The sequence below is a fragment of the Antrostomus carolinensis genome, unplaced genomic scaffold (assembly GCF_000700745.2).
Source record: "Antrostomus carolinensis isolate BGI_N321 unplaced genomic scaffold, ASM70074v2 scaffold48619, whole genome shotgun sequence".
NCBI classification, from domain to species: Eukaryota; Metazoa; Chordata; class Aves; order Caprimulgiformes; family Caprimulgidae; genus Antrostomus; species Antrostomus carolinensis.
Window position 1 is genome coordinate 19,106 of NW_010340183.1, and position 23,148 is coordinate 42,253.

The 23,148-nt window shown below is 36.2% G+C and overlaps 1 protein-coding gene across 3 annotated transcripts in view; it reads right to left on the minus strand.

The window, feature by feature from the left end:
• Positions 1 to 283: 283 nt before the first annotated feature.
• AP1S2 (adaptor related protein complex 1 subunit sigma 2) overlaps positions 284 to 23,148 on the minus strand; it is a 29,969-nt gene continuing 7,104 nt past the window's right edge. Inside the window, exons 2-5 of one of the 3 annotated variants that reach the window (XM_010176082.1) lie at positions 22,282 to 22,390; positions 21,171 to 21,308; positions 12,628 to 12,721; positions 433 to 1,022 (exon numbers count right to left, since the gene is read on the minus strand). In XM_010176082.1, the coding sequence (XP_010174384.1) occupies positions 12,677 to 12,721; positions 21,171 to 21,308; positions 22,282 to 22,390 (292 nt within the window). In that variant the 3' untranslated portion in view covers positions 433 to 1,022; positions 12,628 to 12,676. Of the gene's footprint in view, positions 1,023 to 12,528; positions 12,722 to 21,170; positions 21,309 to 22,281; positions 22,391 to 23,148 lie in introns of those variants that run through there. The other 2 variants (XM_010176080.2, XM_010176081.1) reach the window with 2 other exon arrangements.

Below are 23,148 nucleotides of genomic sequence, written 5' to 3' on the forward strand. Positions count from 1 at the left end.
TTGACACTTACTATGTTGGGTTTGGGTTGTTTTTTTTAAAGGTACCTATATACCAATTAAAGCATAACTATAAAACACCAATAAATACAAATTAATTTGGAGAGTTTGAAAGAAAATTTAAAAATCCCTTTTGTAAAGCTCCTTCTTTCTCATCTTCAAAACCATCCCATTCTTATGACGCACCTCTCTACACAGTCAGAAAGCCTACCTCCTTTCTTGTGTTTATGTTCAGAGCAAGCTAGTATCAGATCTAAAAATAGTTTCCTTATTTGTTTTTGTTTTGTTTTTAACCACATGCATTCCCTTTTTAGTATAATAACTTGCACAGTTTTGCTCAAGGTAGCTACATTTAAATACATCTTCATTTTTAGCGAGTTGATCAGTTTGCAGTTCTCTTGCAAAAAGCAGTATCATCTTAACAGTTTTTACCAGTTTGATATGCAGATCCTAACAGGATTCTTTGGTATAATGACAAATTCAGTAGTAAACAGGTATTTCCAATCTTTATGCATCAACTGAAATAAGCAGAATTATCAGAAGTGGTGACTAAAATGAAGATGAACAAAAGTCTTTGGTTGCATAAACAAAATTTCCACACCGTAACATGTAACATTTGGAGTGGTCCATGTAGTTCCTTTTCATTTAGATATGCTATGTCATAATGATACATTTATTTCCTGAAGTCAAGTTTGCTTATAAAAAACAGTACACATATTGAAGTCAAATGCAGTCTTCCTATAAATGCAGTGAAGGGAGACACCGAGCCAAACTTAAATCTAATTCCCTTTCATTTATGATTTTTAGTTTCTTGTTCCCTTTTCAAAGGAGCATTTTTCTTGTAGGCCTGAATGAAGCAGCTTAGCAAAACAGTAATACTGACAAACAGCATCCTACACCATTAGCTAAACATTACAATGAAGGCAGTGAACATTTACAGTATGAAACACTGAGATGTTATCAGCTGAAGTGAAGATTTATGTCAATCCAATTTCTTCAAGTACACTACGTGGGGTCTCTGCTTCCTATGGAGGGAAAATGTGAGACAGTGGTAAATGGACCCTGTGCTTTCATTGAACAGTACCATGCACGAGTTAGTACAAAAGATGCTTAATTAAAAAAGAAAAGCTGAAAGACATGAAAATATAAAACTACTGTAGTCTGCAAACATGGTATTAGCTGCACTTCTCAAAGAGCTGTTAATTAGATTGTCGTGATTCACAGGAATAGCTGGTACATTTTATTGCCCTTAAGTGCAATAAAAATAAAGCAATTCAGATGTACCAGCAGGGAACAAATCACAACCCAGTAACAGAGATAGGAGTTGAGATAGGATCAATTGAGGGGATTGGGGAAGCAACCTGCAGTGGAGTCAGTGATTTTTGTGGTGAGTTGTTTCATGGGTCTCAAAAATGTGTTAGGAGAGACTGAATAAATGGATGAACTAAATGACTGATGCAACTAAGACACAGTATCCCTTAAGCTCTTTATAAAGAGCCCAGACTTTTTTATACCAGTCCCATGCTTAGTTCATAAAACCAGGTCAAGGCACCTTGGTACACCTGGTGTCAATAAACTGATCTCTACAGAAGTGGAGGAATTGCCAGGATTGGAACTATATTATTCCACACCAGGCATAAATTTTAGGTTAATTCTAATCTTAAAAAGCTTTGTTTAGAGTCAAAGCAAGTTGTTTAATACAAAATCCCAAAGGGTTATCGTCACTTTTGTATTCATTATTCCTATATTTTCCATAATTATTAACAATACAATAGTAAATAAAAAGGGATACTGTGTCCTTAGAGAAACAATCTCTTAGTATCCCAAGTATGAATAAACTTACTTTAGCATCCTAAAACAAGACATGTCATGAAGCAGGAAAAAAAGCAGACAATAGTTAAGGCAGCAAACAGATTACTTTTCAACCGCTTTCTAAATATTTAAAAAAAAAAAATCAGTAAAATACCTAATTAAACATCTTCAATCTTGCTAATGACACCAGAGCACTGTCTCTATCAACTTCAACTATGTAGCACAAAATGATTGAGCTTACAATCCTCCTTCAGTTCATGTATAGTAGTATTGAAATTTAGTATTGAAGGAATAAGCTATGATATTTTAAAGACAACTTCATTTGAAAGTAACTCAGTGCTTGGAACAGGCCACCTCTGAGCACTTCAAGATGGCTTCCAAAATTCAGCAGCAAATAAGAAATTACAAGAACAAGGCAAGTTAAATCTGTAAACAATATACTTTGTGTATTAAAGATATAGTTGTTTGGTTTTTTTTTTCCTCAGTGATGCAATATTTAAATCTTCTTGGAACTGCAGTGACCTTGATAAAGCCAGACAGGATGGCAGGATTAAAGATTTACATGTGTATTTTAACACAAATCCCTCAAAAGGAGACACTGATTGAAGACAAGGCTAGGTAGCATTTTTAACACAACCTGTCCTATTATATTCCCAGATTACTTTGTTGCATTCATTTTAGGGGACACACGTCTCTCCTATCCACCAACTCAAAGCATTTTGCTCAAAAAAAACCCCTATGTTCTTAACTATAGCAACTCAAAGAGTATTCTAATAGAATATAACTTCTCAAACATTTCAGGGTCTTGAAAATATTTGTAGTGAAACAACTTTTCAGTTTTAAATTGATTAAACAGCAGTGGACACTTACAGTTACTCAGTGGTGAAACAGGATATTTACTAAATTACCTGAAAAAAAGTTGCTCAACAGCTATGAAGAAATACAGTGCACTGCTGCTGCTATCTTTGGAGCAGTTCAGTATTACTGTCTCCACTGTCAATTCAAAGTTGTAGGCCATTTTCACCAGGCATATACTTAAATAAAGATTAAATTTCTCCTTGTAAATCAAGGTCATTGGCTAACATTGAATTTAAAGCAATGTATTTAAAGGATATTGGCCACTTGTCCACAGATACCTTATCAGTAAAACTCAGTAAGATTTTAATTTTTTAATAGTACAGCAGTAACCTTGAGGCACATGTGCCTTCTTATGTGCTCATCAACAATATAAACTCAAAAGGAACACCTAAAGGCTAAAGTGTTTTGCTACAGGAATAATTTTCATCAATTATGACTTTTAAGAAACAAATAGAATGAATTATATTAATTTTTGTTCACATTATTTGTTGTAGGAAGTGTCAAACATGTTATCCAATTGTTAAGGAAAACATTCTGCAGTATTATACACTACCAGCAGCTCAGAGACACCCAAGGCAAACAATGCAAATTTGAAATATATCAGAACACAGATGAGGAAGAAAAGTCATTCACATGAGACAAAAGTGCATGCAATACTTTATTTCAAACATGCCAGGAAAGCTAATTCATTACCTAGTCATTTAGAAGCAAGCAGCTGTGTACAGATAACAAGAAAAACAGCATCTCATTACAGCTCAACGCACAGCACTTTAAGCCAACAGGCATGAAATAATGCAGGCTAAAGCAGCGTTTACCAGACATTCAAACACACTGTTAATGTCTTACAGAAAAAAGGCAAACTTGGAAATGGAAACCCACTCCTATGCTCTTGTTTTCTAAGATTTCAGAATGCTGCAAGTCCAATCCAAATCTTTTGCCCAGTCCCCTAAATCTCCCATTTTTACATCAGTTTAACATTTGAAAGTGCATTACCACATATAGTACATGGAACCAGCTGTTTGTGGTTCACCTCAGTAACCGCCTCCTTGCCAATTACATTCAAACAATTTTCAAAAGCACCAATAGTTTTAGGTTACAAATTTCTCTTCTATTAGGCAAAGTGAGGATGCAATACATACCCTCTCACTCTACCCACACTTTTTAATTGAAAGGTTCTTATCTTATTCATCCTCCTGGCAGTTCTCATATACAAGGTAGTCTGTACTTAAAACTGGAAATGCCAATTGAAGGAAACATATTTCAAGTATGCTGTTAATGGACTTAAAATCTTTCCAACTCTGACCATTTCTAAAGCAATGAACTTGTCCTCTCCTTCGGTAGCAGCAATTGTTCAACTACTCACAAGATTGTTGTGAACGTTTAAATACAAGTGTGTTAACTTCAGATTTATGTAAGTCATTCTCTTTGCCCCAATCAGTTCTGCTTTTCTCCTCTTTATAAGGTAAGTCACGCTATCGTGCCAGTCTCAGGAAAGTATATTAGTATGTGCACCTTTAATTAAGATGCAAGGTCTGCATAGAGTTCTGTGTAACGTCATTTAATACTTGTGTGTATATACATTTCACATACTACTCCTTCACTAATGTCTCTGTAAATATTAACTTCACCTACAGGTTTTAAGTGTATGTTTAAATACTACCACAACTTATTTGAAAGATAAATGCAGCTCAAGTAATGTTACAGTATAGGTGCTGCAGTATATAGATGCTTAGCTCAGAAAATTCTACAGAACTTTTAAGCATAAGGCTTCAAGCTTACACACAATAAAAAGGTTAAACCATATGCCAACAAGCACGAGTTTTGTTGAAATGAGACATGTGAGGAGACAACACTGTAAAACAGAGAGGGAAGAGGAAAGTACAACAGCAGAGAATGGTTGTGGTATTCTATTAGATTCAGGATGACTGGATTCACCAAGCTGATGACAATGTTCTGTCATGAGTAAGTCACAGGTCTATCTCCTCTGAAATTCTGCATGCATGATGAATGAAGCCATTTAGTACACTGGGACATTAAAGTATTCATGGCGTGGCTACAAGAGAAATGTACATATTCTTATACATAATGGAAAGGTGGACAGATATGCAAGAAAACAAAAATATTATCTCTCTGTTGTATCTCTGACATGAAAAGGACATTTTACACAGAAATACAATCTTGTGTTTTTGACTATTCTAGACCTCGGGGCGGGGGATGGAGGGCAGGGGGGGCAGGCAGAGCAGACCATTGTTTTATCCCCCCTACACTTGTATGCTGAGTCCAACAACATATAGGACAACTTCACATCACAATTACTGTACCATGTAAGCTCAGAGTTTATTCTCAGTCAAAAATTGTTTGAAGATGAGACACTGTTCCAGAGATCTATATATTTTCTCCATTCTGGCCTCTTCAGTCGACACTGACTACTGGCTACTGCCAGAGACAGGGCACTGGGCTAAGTGAACTTTTGACATCATCTACCATATCTGCCCTGATAGACACATACTGGTAACAGGCCTCCAGAACACAGCTGTGAGCAGCATCATGCCAGGGCAGTACAGCATTGCCATTACTTGTGACAAAAGTAGTCTTTCTATCAAAGAGTGCCTGTTTAAAGAATGGCAGGTATTTGAGACACCTCTCTCAGCTGGCAAAATTTTCTTTGCTTTTGAATTATGCCGCTAATATTATTAACATGAACATTAGTATACAATTTGTTGAAGTATTAGTTAGAAATCAAGCAATACTCTTTTTTTTGTATCAAAATGCCCTGAAGACAGATGGGAACATTTTTAATAGAGTAATAGCAATTTAGGAGTATCAGCCCCACATATGCCCATTACACATCTTCTGGGGATGGGGGCACGGGGGGAAACCATAACAAAAAACACCACACAAAACCTACAACTCTCTGCATATCAGTTTTCATCTTTCATGATGTACCAATTAAAACCTTCAATCTGTTTTAGCATCCCACCCCCCAAAATTACAGAAGTCTTACAACAGAACCGAGAAAGTGACTTCTAAACCTACTACCTCTGTGCCATCTCAGTTTATTCACACATTCAAGCTCATATATTTTTAAATTCTAATCTCCAATTACAAAAAAACACAAAAAAATATCCTAGAAGCTTTACAGGATTTATACTGCTTTTCAGTATCAGTTATCTGAACATTAATTAAAATTAATTCTGAACAAGGCAACTACAAATCCGTAAGTTCTCTAAAATAATGGCGCCCATAGCTTAGTGACAGTTGCAAATTAGTTGTATGAAGTCTGCTGTGCTGTTTGGTAGAACTCAAAAGTATTTGGTATACAATAGAGAACTACAAATGTGAATTTTAACTCTTAAAGACCTCTCTTACTGCTTAAGGCAAGTGTCAGCCTGCATTAAAAACAAAATGCTGAGACATATTCCTAACTGGAAAAGGAATTACATGATGGTAGTATACAGTACTAGCCCCAGGGAGTAGGAGCTTTGACTAAAAAGAAAATACTAACTCTAGAACTGCTGGAGCCTCCATAGACAAAAAATTCCCAGAGGTACTTATGGAAAACTTCTGCTTTACTTACACTGCTGGTATGATATAGATTCATGAAGACAACTGAAAAAACAAGCATATTCTAACAATCTCAAATTCCCAATTTTTTACAGTTTTGTATTTTCAGTTTCTACCTGGAATGTATATGCACGTATGTAACTGATTCTCTTCCTCCTGGTGGGGGGGTGAGGGCGGGGAACAAAACAAAAAACACCATCCATGTCTTCCACTGTTTCCCCCTTGGAAACCTGGAGCCATCAAAGTTGGTGTCTTCACTGAAATGCTTGTGAAACCTCATAACAGATTTCTCTTTAATTGTACAAAAGCTTTCTGGACAGAAAAAAGAATTGGTGCAGCTCATTTTCTACCACACTTATGAGGCTGATTATCATTCCTTGTTGTTGTATCCAAAGATTTGCCCAGGCTGCACGCGTTCCGAAGCGCGCTCTTTGGCCTGGAGGTGCTGACCATGTTCCCTTTTACACAACCAGTACGAACAAATAAGGACGTGGAAGCGTTCGTTTCATGTTTATCCATTTGTAACCTTTTAGTACTTTCCAAACACCTACTCTCCCCCACACCCCTGGGGTATTCCTCAGCCTTTTCATATTTTCAATGGTTTATAACTTGAAGAATTAACTGTCTTTGATGCGAAAATCCTGGTACACAAAATTAGATGATTGACTCAAATTACTGTTATGGGATTAGTATCTCATCTTGACAGAAACTTATTATCTACTGATAAAGCACGATAGATTGTCAGATAACAATAGTAAGAAAGTGGTTATTTTGCTCCTGGCAGCTTTTTAGCTTACAGAACATGTAAACACCACCTGCAACTAGACTAGCAATAAACTCACACTGTAAAGGTGAACCTAAAAGATTAAATGGAAAACAACAGTAACCAAGATACGAATCAATAACACAGCAATATTTTGAGATGAAAACACTGCAGTTTCAGTGAGACCTCTGTACCCCACTGAGGGTGTCCAAGACCATCACGCACAGAGGGTCTGGCACTGTGGGCAGCCTGACAAACAACAGAAAGGAAAAAGTTTTGACAAATTATTTGCCATCACAGAACTACAGTATTTTACAAGCTCCAACTATGATTTGTTCAATTTTTCACTGTGTTCCCTATCACACTCTCTCCAGAGCAGTTAGCCTGCTGGTCTGAACACCAGAAAAGACAGTTTGGGGGAAAGGACAGATGTCAACTCTACAATCAGTATCTAGACTACCTTGCCTGCTTTCGGTGGCACTCTGCAGACCTTGGACAACATCCAAGCCTGTGAAGCCTGTCCTTAAGAAAGCTAGCTATCTGGATCTACTGAGTTTATAAGTGAGTTGATTTAGCAGCTAGGGAAGAGGCAATGGTATCCTTACAGCACAATACAATGGCAAACTAACATGAAACACTACCTCTGAAAGATCATTACTTATTTAAAAATTTGGATGTAAACTGTTTATCTGACTTTAACACATAGGTCTTAGATGCTCGTTTTGCCAAAGCACTAATAGCTCTACAATACAAGCTGCACATCACAATTAATCATAGAATCATAGAATGGTTTGGGTTGGAAGGGTTCTACAATGTTTTAAAAGTTACCAGAATCCATCTTTATCAAACTGACATCTGTGTTTACAACTCATTTTAAAAAGCTAATAATACTCTCTGCAGTTTCCAGCTCGAGTCATTAGAGATTTTTAAATTAGAAAAATGGTAGAGTTGATTTGAGTCTACAGAACTATTTAGCTAGCCCAACCCAACTGACATTTTTCGCAGCAAACTTTGTCATGATCCAACCTAATTAAAAATCATAATCAAACTAAAATTAGATGGGACTTCAATTAATCCAGTCACCCAAACAGCATACCTGAAACATTCCTGCAAGATATTTAATCTGTTAAAGGCCTCCGGTGACAGAAAATTTTAATGCCCCCCCAGGCAATCTACTTAAATGCTTCATTATAATCACCACTGGAAAATTTGCCTAACATCTACTTTGAAATTATTTTCTTGATGCAATTTAAGCCAGTTTATGTCTGTAGTGGACAAGAAAACAGTCTATTTCCTCAGGCAAGAGACAAGAAATTACTTATGCCTACACCAAACTGACTCAAGTACAGTGTTTTGCAATGCTGCCATTTTACTGACGACATCATACAGCAGTGACAGACTTCATTAAATACCTGGCACTCCTTTTTCCAGTAAAGTTTGCTTAGGTTTTTGATTTAACTTCTTTCCCATCAAAACCAACACAAAGCTTGTGAAGGCAAGCCATGTTAGCAAAAACTGCAGCCACTACATTTTGATAAAGGCTTGGCTTTTTTTGCCGCCAGCAACTAAGCAAACCCCAAGCTAGAACAGACTAGATGTAGGACAACGGAGTGCACAGCAGTTTGAACAATTCTACAGAAACAGGCTATGGGGAAACGAGAGAGGAGGGATGAAGGCTTTCTGTTTAGAAACATGAAATTCTTCAGGAAGAGATTAACATTTAACAAGCACGTTAGCAATGCTTCAGAAGCAGTTACTTTTACACTCCACTTCTGAATCTTTATTAGGAAATATTTCTAATGAAAGGCTGCTTTAGGAAATTGCTACTATTCACTTGCATTTTCAGGGGTTTCAAAATAGTTGATTATGTTTCACAATCTTTGCTTAGCTAACTATTCAGAAATCCCAATTACATGGTTATTGGGAAAATTCTATTTTACTTTCAAAGGAGAGCAAAGTGTTTTCTCAGAGAACCTATAAACACCCATGATGTCTTGAACATAATCAAAGACAAAAAAAACCCAAAAACTATGATGCTGTTAAAAAACAAAGAACAATCCATCACTTGTCAAGATCTTGTCTGCAGCCTCCTATACAGAGAGGACAAATAAAGAAATCTTCAAGATTGGTGAAAATTAGTCAACACTCAACTAGAGTTTGAAACAGCAACATCCGTCATGCAAGGGTTACTCAGCAAAACATCCTAACGAATGCACGCACTTCAGCTCTAAGACGTCACCTCAACAGATCAGAGCAGGAGGGTATGACGTAAGGCTGGCAGTGGCCTGCCTGCCTGCCTCCCTCTCAGGGGCAGAAGTAAAAATATCAGTGGAAACATCATGCACTGTAACTGGATAATAGTGGGCGCTTCCTGCTGCTTAGTTGCTATTCTGATCTGCTGGATCAGAGGTGATAATCACTCCAGGAGGCAGTGCCTCATACCCACCAATCAGTTGCTACACAGTGAGCTGTGAAGAACTGCCAGCCTTATCTTTAAGGGTAAGGATGGTTCTAAGGATCCACTGGAGGCTCCACTTCCCCACCACAAAAACACAAATGCTTTAAGCAAATACTACTGCTGAATACTTTGTATGGTGAAGCTCGAGCCAAATTACAAATCACCAAGTTCTCTATTGGATAATCCCAGTGTCTGTAGGTTTGTCAGTTTGTCAAACTGTCCACATAAGGATTCATTTACATTTTCTCCAACTTCCTCCCAGCACTGCAGCTACAAGTTTGCGTTACTTATTCCCCTTTGCTTAAGGAACCATTTCTTAAACTGCAGGGCTGTATCTTTGAAGGGATGACCAAAATATACTGCTCTAACAAGCCATGTCATGTCCAATATCATTCCATGGCAGTGGCATTTCAGCATTCACCTTCCTTCCTGCTTCTGCAGCACTTGGCCTCCTTATAGTTGTTTGGACAAACGTTTGCAGGGCCAAGTTGTAAACACGGAAAAGAAAAGCTGATGACCGCATGTTCTCAAAAATGCGCAATTTAAATTGGATCAGTTTAAATGGACCTGAAATCCAGTTCTAGAATGGCCATATAAGTAGTTTCTCTGGCACAAAGGGGAGAGGGAGGGAAAGGACAACTGAAAACTCCATAAACCAGTACTGCTGCTGAAGCTCCATGCCATATTCCTATGACTCAAGCCAACAGCAGCAGTACAGCATAAGAGAGGTAAATTAGAACTTGCCTAACTATGCTGGCTGACTCGGGGGTTCAGAGCAGACATGAGTCAAGACACAACACACGGGGAAAACTGGCTTTTGAAAACACTCGGAGACACTGGGAATTGTTAAAAATAAAATGTAATTTCAGTTACGTTATTAGGTTTAGCAGAAGTCCTGTCTACCATCAAAAGCAGCTGCCTTTTACTTCCCTTTTCGATGCCACTGCCTTCCTCCTCCTGGCACTTCCCTCACACTTCCCTGCCTATTAGGTTTTAGCTAACAAGCTAGTAGCCATATAATCACAGGGCAAGTGGATCAACACAAGTGCCACCACAAAGGTGGCACCAGGAATGGATCTGGCCTTCTTAACAAGAGTCACTGTCAGCATGGGTTCAGGTGATGAGGAAATTGCACCCTGATTCAAGACCATGCCTTTATCACCTATAAACTGCTCTTGCTAGAAAGTGTAATTTTTATTCAGTAGAATTTGAGTGTACAATGAAAAGATTTCACCCTGTCTAGTTGTATGCCACTTGGGTTTTTCAACATTATACAAAGCTTACCTTAAATTTAACCAAATTCTGTATGGAATACACTACTTCTAAATGCATGGCTTATTACATTTGCAGCACTGCACATGTAGAACTCAACACTTACTGAGGAAATCTCTCTGAAACAGCCCTCAAAAAAACAAATTCTACTCATTTAGTGCCTTTTTATGCTTGTTAAAGTAACACATTAAGTAATCTGAAGCTGTATAACCTATTAGTTAAACATCAAGTTAATCCAAGCACAGAAGCTCCAGGAGTCAAAATCCTCCCCTTGCCCAAAGACAACCTTCTTTACCTCAGGTGATCTTTCTTTACACAGATGATCTTCATTCCTATGTACAAGATGCAGCTCCTTCCAACAAGCAAAAACCAGGACACTATCCCCTTATTAGATGCAACCATCTATCTGTCCCTCCACTCATCCCAGGAGATGCCATCCCTGTTTCTGCATATTCTGTGGAGTTACGATATCTGTGTAAATCAAGCTCTGAACAGAGTGACTATTCCTTCACTGCTTCTGGGGAACAGTACAGACAGGAAGAAGCATCTGACAATGGGCAGCATGGGCATCTGACAATGCCACTGGTTACATCAGGGACATACTGTAGACAAGTAAACCGAAATCACACTGAAATCTCTAAGCCTGAGCTTGTATTTTCCAGAATTGGTCTTTGTAGCCAACTAAGACAACAACAAAAAAGGACTCCTATGCTTAGCATAGGTCCCAAATAACATAAATGCTTTTTAAATTTTAAACATAAGGAAACTTTTACAGTCACAGTATTAATACTAACCTCACCATGAGAATCACACTCTTTATACATGAACTTGTTGTCATGAAAAGGAGAGAACAAGCAATAAACATGGGAAAAAAAGTCAAAAAAAAAAAAATCAAGCTTGAGCATTTACGTTTTCTTATCGTTACTTTAGAATTAATGTCCAAACTCATAAGAAATTCTATTTTGAGCAAATTACTTGTTGGCAGCCCTAATTCTACAGGTCTAATACACAAGCAGGTTACTAGCTACTCCCCACTCCCCAAAGACCAACAACTGTATCATATGCTAGGAAACTTTTAAATGGTAAAAATACCCATACACCAACAGTGAATTTTATTTTGAGCATGTTACAAAATATTTTTGTCTATTAAAATAGTTTTATTTTGTCTGGAAACTAAATCCTGATATTTAGAAGGCTGCATATGAAATTAGATTACTGCAGTTCCACACTACAAAAGCCAATTTGTTTACTGAACTACTTATTTATCATGATATCAAATAAGTAGCAGACTAATTAAGTTTTCTCCAGCAAATAATTTCCATGTGTTTTTTAAACTTGCCTTCCATAAAATAAAATCTTACCTTTATTAGTAGGACTGCCACAACGTATTCCACTTAGGCTTTGGACAAAAATATGTTGCAATGCACTATATATGCAAATAAGCTTTCTTTTGTCATGCAGCATCCGGCACTTGATAATACAGTCAATTGCAGCAGCACCCAGTCTTTTTAGGGCCCATTTTCTTTGCACAGCAGATGTAAACAGCTCATTTTCCAGTAAATACACATTTACATGGGCTGATTGTAAGTAAACAAAGCCAAACATCTGTTTAATTATTAGTTTTGGTATCCATTTCTCTAACTTGCATTACAGCACTTAATTACCAACACCAAAGAAAGCCAGTAGAAGTCAGACACTTCAAGTTGATGCGGTTAGTACAAAAAAGGAAAATAACAGGGAACACCCAAAGCACTCTTCAAAGACCATCATGCAAGTGTTGCGGAAAGTTAAGCCCATCACCCATTTCTCTGTTGACCTTTGCAAGGACTTAATTACACGTGCAGCAGTCTTTGCATAGCACCCATTTAATTCATGCCACCAAAATGGTAAACTTGGTAGTTACCAATCATTTAGATGTGGTCAAAAGGGCTAATGCCTTAGATTGCTCTTAATCATAAGATATCCTCAGACAAACCTCCCCAGTCTTCATTCTGGCTCTACAAACACAAAATCAAGCAGTAGTGAAAATGTAATACCAACTACTTAATTTAAAAAAACCCCACAAAAAACCCCAAACAAACCAAAAAACCCCCCCAAACAAAAAAAAAACCCACCCACCCAATTATTTACAGCTTATTTCCATTTATAAAAAAAGTTAGTGTTCTAAACTATATGCAAAAGTAAATTGTTATTTCACTCAGATGTTTCAGCTATTGTCATTCAATTAGGTCCTACTAAAAGTCCACTATTAAGAAAGCAAACAACAGAAATTCATCAGTAAAAAATATCTGTTCAAAGATTCCAAGCAGATGCATAAAAAAACCTCAAGTTTATTTTTCATTTCTTAACAAGATAAAGGATATTAGTACCTTAAAAGAATAAGTTCTAGAGAGTTTTTAGAAAGATTTACCTGTGCTTGAAGGAATACTAATTCAAATTTTTTAAAAGACAACTTAAGAACAGTTTTTCATTTATTATAACAATGAGAGCATAATAGAATAAGATGCTACCAAATCTACATATACATAATTCAGTGACTAAGTTTCACACAGAATTACTAACATTGATACTAAGGTAAGATTTATTCCATAAAGGAAAATAAGAGTTTCATTCAACTTACCTACCTACCATCCCTGAAATAATTCACACAATTTATATCAAGAATTATGTAATCATATTTAATATTAAGTTATCACTGTTACTCGCTGAGCTGTATGTGATAACCCATTTTCATGCAGTAATGCTTGGTGCAAGAAGTTGAATATTTTAACTTGAAACCGTGTGTTAATCTAACATACTTAGGTTTCTCAAAGAATTGTGAACTATAGGTCTTCTCAGACTTTTTTATGCCTTCTTAAAATCAAATTTTTAGTGTGAGATTTAAAATACATACACTTTTAATGCATCTTGACATCCATCACTAAAACTATTACTGTTGCTAGACAGCTTGGCAACAAAAAATATGGCTTCTCCTTTAAAAACAATAAATAAAAGCCCCAAAACACATACCAGCAACATGCCTGACATCTGTACAACTCACAGGTAAGACCACAAAGAAACGAGAATCTAAAAATCAAACACAATGGGATGCCTCCTGGGGACATTCAAATTCTTTTCACCTACTATTCTGCGCTGCTCTAAAACCATTTTCACAGGTAGTGAGAATTTTAGGAAAAGGGTAGTAGCACTGCAACATGACACATCATCTCAGACACCACAGTACAAATGGAATTTTCTCTTCACTGTCTCACAGTTCAAACATTAACATTGCTCTTTTCAGCATTCTGTCAGTTTCAGGGAACATGTTCTATTAAAATGCAGATTAATATGCTCATTCAGAAAGAGCATCTAATTTTCAAGATAAGATACTCCTTAGTGTCAAGCAGTCTTCTGCAATTGTTCATTGAATTTACTACACTTATTGACCAAAAGCACATGACTAAGCTCCTGAAAACAGCTATGGCATATGCAGCAGTGCTAAAATTTTCATCATATCACCCTGACGCAGTGCTTCTACAGAGAGCAACAGAAGAATGCCTCTGGAGAAAAATCTATCAGTTCAGTGTACAGACAATAAATATACCCTTAATAGCATTATAAGCTATGAGGAGTTTGGTGTACTGTTAATATACCCTCAACAGTTCTACAAGGATTGCTTGTATCACTGAATGATCAACTTCATATGTAGTTTTGTGAAGGGGATGTTGTTGATTAGCATTGGAATTCACAACGGAGAGGGTACTGAATAGTTACCAGACAGCGAGGACTTCACTGACACTAATTTGTCTTACTTGTAACTGAAAGTTCCTAATGCTTCAATTTGCAGAATTGACTGAATGTGTACTTAATACTTATATGGAAGGCTCCTTCCTCACAACTTGCTGATTTTTAAAAATTTCTACTCTGCATTTTAATTTCTTTAACAGGATAAGATTGCTCACATCTTACATGCATACACAATGAACAAAACAGTCAGGAAAAAAGGAGCCTATTATGGAGACAGATTTACTAAAATGGTATTTTAAAAATCTGCACAAAAGCTGCTCAGGTGAAAAGCAGCTTTCTACCATTTTCAATTCATAAAGCCAAAAACAGATTAAGATCTGACAAACACCTGTTTCCAGAAAGACAACTGGGTTTCTAAAGCATTTAGAAATCACAGCCTCCAAATCTATGGTAAATAAGTATCATAACACATCCAGGAAAGCAAGAAGCTTCAGAAAAAACATGAAGACACTGAACTGTATGTTTCAAAAAAGAATCAAAATACTCCTATACAGACTAGTATGGTCTGATTTAAGGTATCAGGAAAAAAAGCAGCCCGAGAGTGGGAGGGGAGTGAAGTATGATACCTTTACTTCCTGGATACTCAATGTCACTTTTTGAAGACTGAAATCTGAAAAGGTTAACTTCCCCTCCTCCTATTCCTACTTGGGAAAAAAAACCCAAAAAACAGAGATGCAGGTTCTACTACTAATTTTCTGGACCAACTCTGATTGCTTTAAACAGGAGAGAATTATTTGTTAAGTATTTGCAGGAGAGCCTACTCTACAGTACAAGGAGAACACTTCAAAAAATATCTACTAAAAATATGGCAACACCTTTGACAGTTAAGGTTTACAGACCTGCCTGCTACTATTAAATTTACAACTAGTTGTCTTAGGAGGTTCGTTCTAAAGAGAAGCAATGTTCCTATGATTCCTGATTATATGTACTCTTACAGTTCATTCCATCTGAAGTGCAGCTGAATTTATATTAGGTATTTATAAAGCTATGATGACTTCTTAAAAAACTGCTGTCAGGTTTTATCAGTGATTTTATAAACTCAGTAGTCTATAGTACAATCAACAACAAGCCAAGATAGCCATAACTATTTTTTATATATACATATATGAAGACAGAAATGCAGTTGTATAAAGATCTTAAGTCACTTGAACAGAATGCTACAAAGAGCAAATTAACACAAAACATACACAAAGAATAGATGACAGCATGACACGGCTTGGAACTTCAACTGACATGTTTGGAAATACCAGGCTTGCACAGTTTCACACAATCAAACCCTTTGCAACTTTAGTATCTCCTTGTTCTCCATCCTGTGAACACTGCCTTTAAGAACGAGTCATAGTTTCTATGACCACAAAAATAACCCTTATCATAACTGGACAACTAAAGCAACTTTTCGTAAGACAAGATGCAAATGAATTCTTCCAAAGTTAATCATGTTATATATACAGTGTTGCAGAGCAGGACTGTAGTCAAGCACGTATACTTCATTCAAAAAATAATAGCCATCTGCTCAATTGATGTGGGAAAATCAACACAGAAGCAACTGACCTCTTCACTCAGGCCCAATATGCTTTATCTTGTTTTTCAGTAATATGCTTTGTGGCAAACTATGCCAGTCTTTAAGAACAAAAAATTCAACTTTTTATTCCCAAGGCTAGGGGGAAAAACCTACCTCTCACACTAGAAGTATCTTAGAAAAAGCCATTTCCACACATAGGCACTTCCCCACCTACTGCTTAAAAAGCACTTACATATTGAAAAGCACAATTAAGAAACCTCAAAAAGAAAGTAATTATGTTGAATGTACATTCCCAAATTGGCCTTATTTATTCTGCTTATGTACAGACTTCACCTATCACATAAAACTAGAAGTAGTTTAACTCCAGGTTCTTAAATGATGTCTAGAAACAACACCATAACAAGCTCACTTTATTTCTGATCAACGTATCAGTCAGTATCTTCAATATAAATGGACAAGGCAAATACTTCATACTTAAACAAAAAGATCAAACAATCTAACTTCATTATATTATCTTTCCTGCTACATACCAAACAACCTTCAGGGACTGAAGTCTGAAATGTATTTTACAGAAGTGTCAGTTTCCAAAACGCTACCACAACTTACTGTACCTTACACCAGCTGGGAGGGATTCCCAATCCCCCAAAATCATAGCAATTTCCTAATCCTTAAATAATGACCTAACAACACAGCCCTTTCTCACTCATGGTAACTCTCATAGCTCCCCACATGTATCTTCTAAACTGTAATTATAATCTTTACCTGTGCCTAAAATCAAGTACATACATGTCTTCAGAACTGCAGTCTTAAACTGACTGACCACACTGACTATGTGAAAACGAGCCAGAAAGTTTATATGCAGAACAGACTGCAGCCAAGGCAGTCAGATCTCCATTACAATAAAGATTTCATTATTCATTATTATTTCACATTGGCAGGAATACAGGGATAGCCAAGGCAAATAATGTCCCTGCCATCTTAGGAAGACAGTCCATTTCAGTAGTCTACATTTAAGAGCTAACATTAAGTGAAGGCTGAATTAATTGCATTAATTATGCTAAGTTTCTCAGAAGACTAGTAAGAAAGAGGTGCTTACAAAGGCTGCTTCCTAAACCTGACAAAAAAAAACCCTTATACTCCCACCCACTCCAGGCTTAAGTATCAGGGATGTTCTTTTGTCATTGCTAATGCTAACAGTCCTTTGTTTTGTCTATCCCAAGGACAACCTAATACCATCTCTCTGTTACACATACCTTCAAACCTACAGCTTCCTATTAGCATACTTCGTCTCCAAGAAAAAAAAAAATATTCATTACATATGTTGGAAATCCACCAAATTTTCTTCTCCAAAGATACTCGTTCTAAAATTAAAAGCTTAATTCCATACAGCAACCCTAAGCATCTAGTGCAAGTCAGCTGACATTAACGATTCAAGCACCCTTCTGGATACAGGATAAAGTTAGGGACTGAAATAGCAAAGGAAATAAGGTTAATTGATAGCTTATCTAGTCATCATGTGGAAGGACCAGTAGATATGACTCAAGGCCAAACTGCAAGAGTCTAAGAAAAAACATTTATATAGTTTTCAGATTTTTGATCATTACTAAACTAATGATGGAAAGAAGTGTGATTTGTTGATAGATCCACTGGCCTTTTTATTGAGATACCTCTTCTAAAAAATTTTTTTAGTATTTTAGATGTTCTGCAATCAACTACAAAAAAATACATCCACACTCTACAGAAGAGTGGTAGACAAAATGAGGATGATTTCTGAAATACCTGTATAAAAATCACACAGGATGAATAACAAAAAGAATTTTCACTCAAAGCCAAAATTTAGGAACTTTTTTCTACTGCAAATGAAGATGAGCAAGTCTGTATAGTTTTGCTTTTAAACATATACATAACTGCCCGGTTTAGATATGAAATTATTAACTCCTTGATTTTAGTGTTTAAGCACAGTGAAAGACCATGAACTTCCAAGCACCACACTGAATTACCTGGACTATCAAATAAAAACACAGCAATTAAACATTTAAGTGAAAAAAATCAGAACCTCTCTTTTCCAATTTGTTGCTAGTTTCATGCATTAAAAAATTAAGTATAATTAAATCATGCAAAGAATTACCTTTTAGCTGTTCCACACACCACATGTATATAACTCATGCAACAACATACTGCATCTGCCAATTTTCCTCTCTCAGCATAATTGAGTTGTTCACACAAGCAAAAAAAACACCTTTTCAGAAATGCATGCCTTTGTAATCACTAGTTAAGTATTTAAAATTTCTACAGTAAACAAGATATAAAATTATCAAACAAGACACATGACAGCATTGTTTTGAACAGAAGTATTTCCAGCAACAGATTTACAAGGAAGCATGGAAGCACTGGAATAATTAGTTTTTACTACCATTCATACGGATAACAGTCAGTATTGACAACTGACTATTAGTAAGTGATCAGGTAGTAATAAATGGAGGAGGGGCAGATAAGGAACAAATATTTGAACTGAGCACATTCTTGAAGAGCTAACAAGAAAGTAAAGGTGAAAAAGGCTTAAAAAGTTAGTGTGCTTCCGTAACAAACTCTAGCAGTTAACAAGTGGACTGCACAGCACCAAGAACTCAATGACAAACTGAAGCAGGTGCTCAGAAACAGAAGCACATCCTGGAAAATTGCCACAGAAAATACCAGTAGGCAAGGCTATTAAGAACTAATTCACTATTCAGCAATTTATAGTTCTGCATATTTTCTTCTAACATCACACAAATAACCACTTACTGTATTTGTAATGATTTTCCTTTGTCTAAGTATTCTGTACAGCTTTTAGTCTTTAAGGTGCTTCATACATTAACGTATGTAGCATTACTAATGAATAAAATTGTGTATTCAATACAAATTATTAATTTTTAAATTAGGTAATATAACTATTCAGGGTCAAATAAAAGTCCTTTTGTTGCACATAATTAGAATGTGACATGGTCAAAACCAAATACACAACTCTGCTAGAAATGGTTTGTATTTGGAATTAAACCACATTTCATTCCAGTAGTTTTGAAGTATTTAGAGAAGCAGAAATTAACTGAAAGTACCAAAAAGTCTCCAGTTGTGACAAACTATTATTTTAACAACCCTAGTCATGAAACTCAGCATGCACATAGCAGCAGTGGATAAAAAAAACCACCTCTGCAGAAAGAGTCTAACTCAATTTAAATATGAACTCAGACTTTTTTGGGTTTTATAAACTAAAAATCAAACATGTGGAGTAGCTTTATACTTGATCAACAGTCAACATAATATAACTAAGAGTGAAAAACAAAAATCAAACATAAGACTACAGTGGTGCTGTGATAAACTGTTACATTCCAATTTAAACAGAAAAGATTTAATAAACATTGACAGAACAGAAAATATTGAGAGATGGGGAAAGGAAGGGCAATCACAGTAAAGCTATTAGGGCAAGGGAAAAGTTTCCTTCCAAACAACTGAAAATTATGATACTTCCTTTTGCATAAAATTTTTAGCTTGAAATTATATTAAGTGTAAAAAGAAAATGCTAATTGTTTGGATAGAAAATCAGTAATTAATTCCTAGAGGTAGAATGAATTTGTGTTTTAGAAGAGCTCTAAGAAAAATAAAAAAAATTCAAAACCAGTGAGAATGAGGAAAATTACAGTAATTCTATTTTATGTATAGTTAACTGAGGAGACAGACTGGAACAGATAACTTATCTGTTACATCTGTCTTCATATAATGAAGAGCAAAAGATTTTAAGAGATTAAATGGATTATTTTTTCTCCCCTGTCTTTGTAAACTGCAACAGGACTTATGGTTAAGACAATTCCTTCTAAGAATAAAGAAGGCTCAACAAAAAATGCATCACAATACAAGCAGTTAATAAGTGCATGTATTACCCCAAAAATTGGGTAGCAAGTCTGTGTGTAATGGCTGACCTTACTCATGACACTAACTAGCTGTTGATAGACAAGAACTCTTAATGTGTCATGGACTTGCCTGTACTCTGAAAGGATTACAAACACAACTACAAGGGTAAAGAACTCTGTGTGTTTCCCCATCCTATTAATATCACATTCAACAAAAAAGAGTATCAAGCAGAACACAAAATGCTTATATTAGAATTAAGCAATTAACTCACAGGATGAAATAATTGAAGGTTCACATGAGGGGAAAAAAGAGGAGCTTACATTTATATAGAATCTTACCAGTGAACCTCAGTACATTTAAAAAAATTAAGGTTCATCATCCCTCTTAAACCACTCTTCCACCACGGGAACCAAGTTCCACTGACTTTCACACAAGACTGACGATTCCTCCAGCACACCAGAATTTTGTGACTTCCATTTACACATTCAAAGACCTTAACACTGACCTCAAGTTCACAGCAATACAGTAAAGCAAACGAGCAAAACAACAGTATAAGATGGACAAACATGAGAAATTGTATCAAGGGGTTTTTTATACCATTGAACCCCTTCCCATCAAACATTTTCCAAAGAAACATGGTAGAGATGCAACCTGTCCGTCTTCAAAGTTAGTAATGAACAACAAAAGCATTCAAAGTGAAAAAAGAAATGTTCTTATACTTCATTCTGTATGTTTCTATGGCACTACTATTACTGCTTTGTCAACTTAAAAGACAGAAATGTGCCAGAGGAAGCAACCTACAGCAGAAAGGCAGGACTTCAGAATAAGAACTATACCTGAATGAGTCTCAAAGAAGAGAGTCTAGCTTCTGGATTTCAGCAGTGAAACAGTAAAGAAGTGAACATGCATCAGGTATGACAAAAAACTAATAGTTGACTAATAAAAAGAAGAAATGAAAGACATGAACAAGACTAACTTAAAGCCACATGAACTGTAACTATCTAGGTATACACATAAAATAGCCACTTGCATTTGTAGCAGAACACAAAATCACAGTAGGTTACAATATACACATGCCAAACACAAGAGCAGATACTGTTGTCATATTGCACAATTAGGACAACTATCTAGTTTCTACTACATGCTAAGCATGCTAAAAAGCACTTCTACAAGCTTAGAGAAACAGGAGCCTTTTCTAGTCACAGCCTACCATGCTGATAACTTTGGCCAGAGGAGTTGAACTTGCTTACCTCCTGTAAAAGATCTGCCTGTTCAATAGCTTTGAGAACATTTTTCTTGGAAGTCTCCTGAACTTCCCCTCCTAAAAGGAACTCATCCAGAATGAAATAGGCTTTTTCAAAATTGAAGATGATATCAAGTTCACATACCTAAAAAGAACATCAAGCATTATTGCAAAAGGAGATGATACCATCTATTGAGGTATACCATCGCACAAAACTTAACTTGTTCACAGCTTCACCAGACTTCACCAAATCAAGATGTCAGCCTCAGGCTATAACCTTTTAAGAAATGTGGCAATGAAAAAGAAAAAAAAAAACAACAGTCCTTTAAGGAAAAAAAAAAAAAAAAAGTTTTCTTTCTGCTTGAGTTAAAAACAGTTATAGCAACTTCTTTGAAAAGTGCTTTCACTGTTAAAAAGGGTTCAATTCCCAACTGTCAGTCTGACGTGGCTCTTCATGAGGCAAGAGAATATCCTTATAAAAGTTCTCTTTTTGCCTGCAGTATCCAAAAGCAGATCATGCAATCCTGCAGGAAAGTCAGAAAACACAATAACCTTCAATTTCTTATTCATCCTCTGTATTTCCTAGTCAGAAGGACTAGGAAGGCAGAAGGATGAGCAGCAGTTTTTCCGAAAGTGCTAATGTACATTACTACAGCTGTTTGTGCTTGCTATCTGAGTAAGCAGATGTCTGTCTTGTCTTTTCTTACTCCTCCTACTAATTCACAACCAACTGCCTCCTTCAGAAGCAGATGTAAAAAATACTCATACGCTAGCCAAGGAGAAGAAACCTGGGCACACGGACAGAAAGTGAAGGATAAGATTTCATCTGGCCTCAAGTGAGGCTACTACAAAATGAAAAAAATACAGACAATTTACACAAGATTAATAACAGTTCTCCCAAATTAATAATGAAATTTTGTATTTTAACAATTATATGAGCAACTATCAGTTTAGTTGCTTTAGTTTATCAGCTTGCCAAGCAAGCAACACGAAATGTATTAGATACACCTTTTCAACAGCTAGTTCATCGTGTCTTTTTAAAGTGCTGTGGGCATAAAACAAAATGACATAATATAAAGAGACTGCGAATCTATAAAAATTAGTAGGAAATTACTCACACTGCCAAAATACTTGTCAAGAAGTTCTACATAGCGATGAATTATTTCCAGAGTTATTAGTTCATTGTCCTGATCTTCAATAGCACAGCAGAAATAGAGGCTCGCGTATCTGTAATAACAAAACAATCCTGATGTTGGCATAAGAACATGAGCAAAATGAATGCATTTCACATGTATTACATTCTCAGTAGTCCTTCATACTCTAGTTTACCAGTTACTCTAAATCAACAGCCATGCAAGTTCTGCCAAAGAATGGCTGAAAGACCAGTAGCCATAAGCATGTACAAAAGGAATCTGCCTCTTTGAGTCAAGTAAGACTTCAGTCTTTACCATTCTTTAGCTGAGGGAATTAAGTTAGCCTAAGAAGTGGATGGAAAAGGAAATGTATTTGATTTTTTGGCCTCCTGCCAGAGTTCTGAGGCCAGATATTTTCTCTACTATCTTTAACATCCAAACACTGGTACACTCATCAACAGATTCAATCTTAAATTTGTATCACACAAGCTACACACAGTGATATTAAAAACTACAGAAAATACCTTGGTAAAGAGAAATTCATCTAGCAATTAGGATTTGGTCTTTATAGATAATTTAACAAACGCACAAAAAACCCTCCAAAACTAATACTAATGTCATGTACTCCAACTGCTAGTAAGTCAACAACTCAATCACTACCACCTGTTGTGGTATCAGACTGAGAGAGGCCATCAGTTAGTTTCTAGGAATCCACTTCCACTTTGGAAGACAGGGAATTCTTTTACTTCAGATATAATCTTGAGTTCCACTTTAACAAAAAGACCATCCAGTTCTACTGTGCCCTACCATACACTTGTTCAAGTCATGTTTAAAAAAGCTGATGCAAAACCA